This window comes from Gigantopelta aegis, unplaced genomic scaffold, assembly GCF_016097555.1.
Source record: "Gigantopelta aegis isolate Gae_Host unplaced genomic scaffold, Gae_host_genome ctg7321_pilon_pilon, whole genome shotgun sequence".
Classification (NCBI taxonomy): Eukaryota; Metazoa; Mollusca; class Gastropoda; order Neomphalida; family Peltospiridae; genus Gigantopelta; species Gigantopelta aegis.
In genome coordinates, this window is record NW_024535731.1 from 3,929 (window position 1) to 11,770 (window position 7,842).

At 37.1% G+C, this 7,842-nt stretch overlaps 1 protein-coding gene across 1 annotated transcript; it reads left to right on the top strand.

Moving 5' to 3' along the window:
* The first annotated feature begins 578 nt into the window (after nt 1-578).
* Nucleotides 579-7,636, top strand: LOC121366833. The gene is made up of 4 exons (XM_041491120.1): nt 579-694; nt 1,575-1,787; nt 6,392-6,631; nt 7,189-7,636. Exons 1-4 carry the CDS (start codon nt 643-645, stop codon nt 7,425-7,427), a joined length of 744 nt encoding a protein of 247 aa, XP_041347054.1. The 5' UTR covers nt 579-642; the 3' UTR covers nt 7,428-7,636.
* The last annotated feature ends 206 nt before the right edge of the window (nt 7,637-7,842 follow it).

The following is a 7,842-nucleotide window of genomic DNA, read 5'->3' on the forward strand; positions in this document are numbered from 1 at the left end:
TCGGGTTTCCTCTGATGACTACGAGTCAGAATTATCAAATGTTTGACATCCAATAGCCGATGATTATTTAATCGATGTTCTCTAGTTGTGTCGTTAAGCAAAACAAACTTTAACTTTACATTACTCATAGTCTGCTGTGAATTTAGTGTACTAGAACAGTTTTAAACATCCGATAGCCGATGATTAATCAATAAATGTGCTCTAGTTGTGTCGTTAAACAAAACAGACTTTATCTTTACATTCATTATTCATAATCTGTTGTGAATTTAGTGTACTAGATAATTGTTCGAAATAAAGTGCGGAATTAATCAATAATCCATCAATACAGATATCATCAGTAATATTGCACTCAATATTACTTTTGTAAGCGCCAAAGGATTGTTCCGTTCTTTGGTCGAGAAATCAAAGAAACCATATTGCATACATACTCTATACAAACTAATCAGTCAAACAATCCATTGTGTGTGTGACACAGACAGTGAGAGAGAATGTTAATTTTTAATTTTTACGGGTACGTTCGTTTACCAATATGCCGATATTGAGTCAACATCACACAGTTTCAAGATTGTCATGTTCTGTTTGACCATACACACTTTGTTTTAGAGACGGCGCAGAGTGAACAATTAAAGATTGTGTGTGACTATGCTGAAATATGTTGGTGTTTGGATCGCCCTGTGTATATTACGACTTGATGGTACGTATGCAGCCTTTTGTTAGATTAGATATACCGACAGGTAAACAGGCCGGCAGCCAGCCAGGCAGGCATGCACACATACACACAGGCAGGCAGACAGACACACAGGCAGGCATGCAGGCAGGCAGACAAACAGGCAGACATACATACAGGTAGGCAGGCAGGCAGACAGACCGGCAGGCAGGCAGGCAAGCAGACATGCAGACATGCAGGTAGACAGGGAGACAGACAGACAGACATGCAGGTAGACAGGCAGGCAGGCAGGCAGACATGCAGGTAGACAGGGAGACAGACAGAGAGACAGAGAGACAGGCAGGCAGGCAGGTAGGCAGGCAGACATGCAGGCACACAGGGAGACAGGCACACAGACAGACAGACAGGCAGGCAGGCAGACAGAGACAGACAGGCAGGCAGACAGGTAGATAGGCAGATAGGCAGACAATCATGGATTATTGTGCGCATGTGCGTGTGTGTGTGTGCGTGTGTGTGTGTATGTACATATATGTGCGCGCATGTGCGTGTGTGTGTGCGTGTGTGTGTGTGTGTATGTGCATATATGTGCGTTTTTGTGTGCGTGTGTGGTTTTTGTTCTTCTTTATAGTGTGGGGTTTTGTTTGTGTTTGTTTTTTATTTTATTTTTTATATTTTTTGTTTTTATTTTTTTGATGTTTTTTATTTTTATTATTATTATTATTATTATTATTTATTGTATGTTTTTATTATTATTATTTATTGTATTTTTTTGTTATTATTATTATTAATTTGTTTTGTTTTGTGTTTTTTTGGTGGTGTGTTTTTTTGGGGGGTGTCGTCGTTGTTGTTGTTTTGTTTTTTTGCGATCGACTGTTGTAATGATGAGCAAATTTGTTTTCTCTCTCAGGAAATTCTTCAAATCTTGCTTTTCACAAACCTGCCGTCATGAGTACAGTGTATGACTATAACTTCGCAGCGACACGAGCCGTCAATAGAACCAACGGAACCGACTTCTGCGCATCAACAAAACATGGTGACATGGAACCGTGGTTGATGGTCGATCTGCATGGATCCTTCCAAATAGATAACGTCATCATCACGAACAGAGGAGACCGTTACTGTAAGCTCAATATTTTAACACATACCATTTTATACGAATTCTATATCTTTTTAGCCGAAGTTTAAAATGTAGTAGCACTCTCTGTCTCTACATTTGTTTTTTCTCTCTCTCTCTCTCTCTCTCTCTCTCTCTCTCTCTCTCTCTCTCTCTCTCTCTCTCTCTCTCTCTCTCTCTCTCTCACTCAATATAAGGGTGTATACTACCAAATAAAATCTCATAGACGACAGTAGTAACATATGTGGCTAAAACTCCTACCTGCTGCATATCAAATCGACATAAATACCACGCATATAAATACTACCACTCCTAACCCTTAAAGTCAATCAGCAAAACATTGGGGGGGGGGGGGGGGGGGGGGTCAAGCTGCTCATTTCAGAAATAACGGGTAGCGTCTATGACTAATCTAGTTCCACACAGAATTTTAGTAATTTTTACATGTACCTCATACATGTTTCACGCACAAGGCTACTTTGCCCAGATGAAACTAATCTGTTCTTACATCCAACACACTCACATTTATTTCAGAATCGGCGGAGGTCAACTGATTCTCTGATTGGCGTTTTCCCCTGACTCAACCAATGCCCCACGACTGGTATATCAAAGACCGTGGTATGAGCTGTCCTGTCGGTGTGAAAGTTCATATAAAGGATCCCTTGCAGCAAATGGAAAAAATATAGCTGGTTTTCTCTACGACAAAGAGTCCAAAATTAACAACATACTGTACTTTTCCTTTAAAATATATATAGAATAGTACACTCCCTTTTAAGAATGTACTCTACCTTTCCTTTAAAATATATATAATACTAAACTCCCTTTTAAGAAAGTACTCTACCTTTCATTTATGATATAGAGAATATCACACTCCCTTTTAAGAAAGTACTCTACATTTCCTTTAAAATATAGATAATACTAAACTTTAAAGAACGTATCTTTTAAAGTATATAGCATAATACACTCCCTTTTATAAAAGTACTGTAGCATTCCTTTGAAATGTATAGAATAGTAAACTTCCTTTTTAAGAAAGTACTCTACCTTTCCACATAAAATATATAATACTAAACTCCCTTTTACTACACCTTTCTTTTAAAGTATATAGCATAATGCACTCCCTTTTATAAAATTACTGTATCATTCCTTTAAAATATATAGCATACTAAACTCTCTTTCAAGAAAATACTCTACATTTCCACATAAAATATACAATACTAAACTCTCTTTTACTACACCTTTCTTCTAAAGTATATGGCATAATGCACTCCCTTTTATAAAACTACTGTATCATTTCTTTAAAATATATAGAATACTAAACTCTCTTTTAAGAAAGTACTCTACCTTTCCTTTAAAATATATATAATACTAAACTCCCTTTTAAGAAAGTACTCTACCTTTCCTTTAAAATATATAGAATACTAAACTCTCTTTTAAGAAAGTACTCTACCTTTCCTTTAAAATATAGAAAATACTAAACTCCCTTTTAAGAAAGTACTATACCTTTCATTTATAATATATAGAATGCCACACTCCCTTTTAAGAAAGTACTCTACCTTTCCTTTAAAATATAGAAAATACTAAACTCCTTTTTAAGAAAGTATTGTGCCTTTCATTTAATATACAGAGAATACTAATCTCCGTTTTAAGAAAGTACTGTACGTTTCCTTTAATATATATATATATATATATATATATATATATATATATATATATATATATATATATATATATATATATATATATATATATATATATATATATATATATATAGAATACTACACACTATAGTCCCTTTTAAGAAAGTACTATACCTGTTTTTCAAAATATGTAGAACACTACAATTCCTTTTAAGAAAGTGCTGCACGTTTCCTTTAAAATATATAATACTAAACTCCCTTTTAAGAAAGTACTATACCTTTCCTTTAAAGTATATAGCATAATAAACTCCCTTTTATTAAAGTACTTTAGCTTTCCTTTAAAATATAGAGAATACTAAACTCACTTTTAAGAAAGTACTGTAAGTTTCCTTTAAAATAGATATAATACTACATACTACAGTCCCTTTTAAGAAAGTACTATACCTTTTATTTAATATATGTAGAATACTCAACTGATTTTTAATTTAATTTTCAAAAGTATAATTATCTAGAGAAAACGAGTGTTGTGTTTTGTTTATTACCCACCTTCAAATAATGTAAAATTTTACTATTACTTCCAACATTACTCAATTTACTATGAAATGATCGACAATCGAAATAAATTTATTCGTATTCGTATAGACGAGACACACCAATGTACACAGCGTAGCGTAACGTGTCTCTAAGTAAGGTTCAGGCACGTCTTTCCCACACCCAATCTCCGGCATGGCCAGTGGTCGAGTGTGGGACAATGCACACAGCTAAGATTTTAAATCCGTTTAACTCTATGACCTGACCTGACCCACAGGTATCCCCATACAATGACTTCGTATATGTGATACGTAATATAATAAAGAGTAGCCTAAAGGTAGGACACTTCCGATTGAAAAGATTTTTGAAACCTTCTCCAAAAATAAATAACATATTTAACAACGAAATGTTACACAATGCTGTAACTCGTAAATGATTATGTTTTCATTAAAACAATTAGTGTCTATCTGATAATCTTGCAGGTATTTGTTCAACATAAATGTAAAGTTAATTTACAATTCCGCAATGCGTCTTGGACTTTTTCGTCTTTTTTCACAAGGCCAACAACTCTCTTTCGTTATTTTTATGTATTCTCCTCATCGTCATGAACGAACATTCCCAGTCTGCAAGTGTTTTCGCGGCCCGACTTGGGGATCCTTCACTTCGTTGTTTTTGTCAGCGAAGTGAAGTTTTCTACTGGGATGTATGCGGCCATTGGAACTGATTGAACGCAGGAACGCTTCTCGTTTCGACAGTCTGCACCACCAGGTTGGATTATTGTTTAGCGAGATTCCTTGCCTCCACGTCATTTCTCCGTCTGACTATGTTGACTTGTTTGTTTTTTTCGTGACTCGTATGACGGCCATTCTGCAGAAAACCATGGTTGTTCGCGTTTAGTCTCTACATGTCAGAGTCTGTCCAATCAGCACTGGCAAATTGACCGTCCCACTCTAAGAACAAAGAGGAAGCAGGGTCGGCCTCTACTACTCTTTTCTAGACTTTACTTTGTTTTATTGTAATACGACCTCGTATCCTCCAGAGTCGGGCCCGTCCGCATCACTATACCAACCCATGACGACTGGACTATGTTCTAGTCTGATTCTCTCTCTCTCGTTCAGACGGATCCGGCTTCTCAAGATCTGTACTTCAGCACAGCACTACACCTTCAACGTCTTTTGACTGTCAATCTAGGGGTTTTCTTGACGGAATGCAAACCATCTCGTCCCTACAAGCTGTGCACCCTAACGGCCTTAACGAGGCCACTCACGTGGACACATAGATCGGACTTTAAACTTTTAGACGTTGGTTCAAAAGTTTATGTCGAAATTACTTCTTTTTTTGGTTTAATATTATTAAATAGTGCGATCCTCTCTTCTTTCTCTTATTTATTTTTGTACTGTCCTTCTAAAATGCTCCAAATTATATATATATATTCGGCCAAGCAGTCAGTTCCTTTTATTTTTGGCTTCTAACCTTTTTTTAAATTCTATTAACTTTTTTACTAATTGCTATTTTAAAAATTCTGCCCATTTTCAAATACACAGGAATAATGCTGAAAGAGTTACGCGCCCTTCATTTCAAAACGTTAGCGTCTTACAGGATAGAAAACAAAACTCCAATTGATTATTCAAAGTACAATTCATCGGTTTAATTTATGAACAATAAATCAATTTTGCATCAAATGCAATACAGCTTTCGACGATGCGTTTGGTATGTGCTTTGTGGTGATCTTTTCAATACATAGACATCGTAAATTCTTCTCCGGAAGTGATATAATCGTAAACTCTATCAACGTGCCTCTATCCAATTAAGGTTCAGGCACGTCTCTCCCACACCCAATCTCTGGCATGGCCAGTGGTCGAATGTGGGCCAGAAAACTCCGGAAGTGTCATCTTTATTGTTTATATATGTACCTATAGTATTTGTGTTAGGGAGTTCTGTTTGGTGGCACCTGTGAGCTAAACGATTACCATAAATAACATTGCGAAATAGCTAATGTGGTTCTGTATTTATTACCTACCACCTTTCTCTATTATGATTAAGAAAAAGATTAATTAAATAACACATCTTACTTCGTCTGAAAAGTTGTTTGAATTTTACTGAATTGACGGAACGCTGAGCGTCCTGACAGGGCCCATAGTTTAGCCCACAAAATCGTAAAATCATCGTAAGCTATGACGTGTGCTGTAGTGACGTAACACTCTATGATGGTTTTACAATTTCGTAGCGCTATAAAGATAGCTTCGGAAATATGGGCTCAGCTGGCTAGCAACAAGACGTCTTTCCTGAGCAAGTTCATGACGTCATTCGGGCGAACATGTACTACGCATGCGACATTTTGTATCGCACATATGTTCAATAAAATATATTTTTATTACACTTTCACAATTCTTTATCAGTATAGTAAGATTAAATGGATATTTAATAAATGGATTTATGTTGCAGGGGGGCGTCTACACAGCTTCACCATTGACGTGTTTACGGAAAACCCAATAGGCTGTGCACGCGCCACACCAGTCCAGTGTTACAACCGCACCAACGCACTGGGGCGTGGTGAGACTGTACAGCTTAAATGTCGCTCGCCCGTGATTGGTCGGTTCGTCCGTGTTAAGAAGTGGAAAATGATGAGCCAGTATGATATACTGGCATTGTGTAAGGTTCAAGTGTTTGGAACAAAAGAGACAGGTTCGTTGTTTTGGTTGGTTGATTCCTTGCTTGCTTGCTTGTTTGCTTGCGTACTTGCTTATTTGCTTGTTTGTTTGCTTTAATGCTTGCTTGTTTTTTTTTTGTTTTTTTCCTTCCTTGCTTGGTTGCTTGTTTGTTTGCTTACTTTCTTGCTTCCTTGTTTGTTTGCTTGTTTTCTTGCTTGCTTTTTTGTTTACTTGCTTGTTTGCTTGTTTGATTGCTTGCTTGCTTCTCTGGTTGCGTGCTTGCTTGCTTGTTTGTTTGTTTGCGTGCGTGTTTCCTTGCTTGCTTACTTGTTTGTTTCTGTGTTTGTTTGCTTGCTTGCTTGTGTGCTTAAGTGTGCTGGTTGATGTGGATTGGGTGGTTGCGTTGGGTTGGTCAGTTGGTCGGTTACTCGGTTACTTGGTTTTGTTTGGTTGTTCTGTTTTGTTTTGTTGCTTGGATGGTTGGATGATTATTTGGTTGAACTGGTCTGGTTGTTTTTATTTTGTTTGCTTGGATGGGTTTGATTGGTTTGGTTTGGTTATACTTAACAAAAACAACACTTTCATTCACAGCTTGTCCTTTCACCAGACTTTTCCACCGAGCACGAGGGACACGACTGAACTCGACACATGACGTCATTTCCGGCGTCGCTGACGTCACGAATTGCGCGAGCAGATGTGGCCACCGCGATTGTTTGGCGTTCAACTACAACCAGAACAGTCAACAGTGTGAGCTCATTTCAGCTCCGACGTTTACCGATTCAACATCGATGACGTCATCGTGGGATTACTACGGAGTGGATCTTTGTTGATCTATTTAATATCTGAACTTTGTTAAGACTGGAAGAAACACGAGGTCAGCTGTGTTAATTTACTTTCAGTGTCCTACATTTCTGCTCGAAACATTTTGCATGATATAAACTTGTTAATTGCACCAGCCATATTCGTGTATACATTCGTCAGAGCGTGTTATATTGAACGCATGATTCTAAAAGAAATTCCATCGGAATAAATAGGATTACCCAAACTGGTTGTCTCCCTTCATTATTATTGATTTATTAAAGGGACTGTCCTGACGTTGCAGCCATTGTAAGATGTCTGCGATAACAGAGCATTGTTGGCGATTGCTAGTTCATACTAAATACATTTTCTTTTTTAGAATATCAGTGTCTGTATATCGAATGTACTTGCAGTCGTATACTAATGTGTGTAGCACTCAGTTTTTAC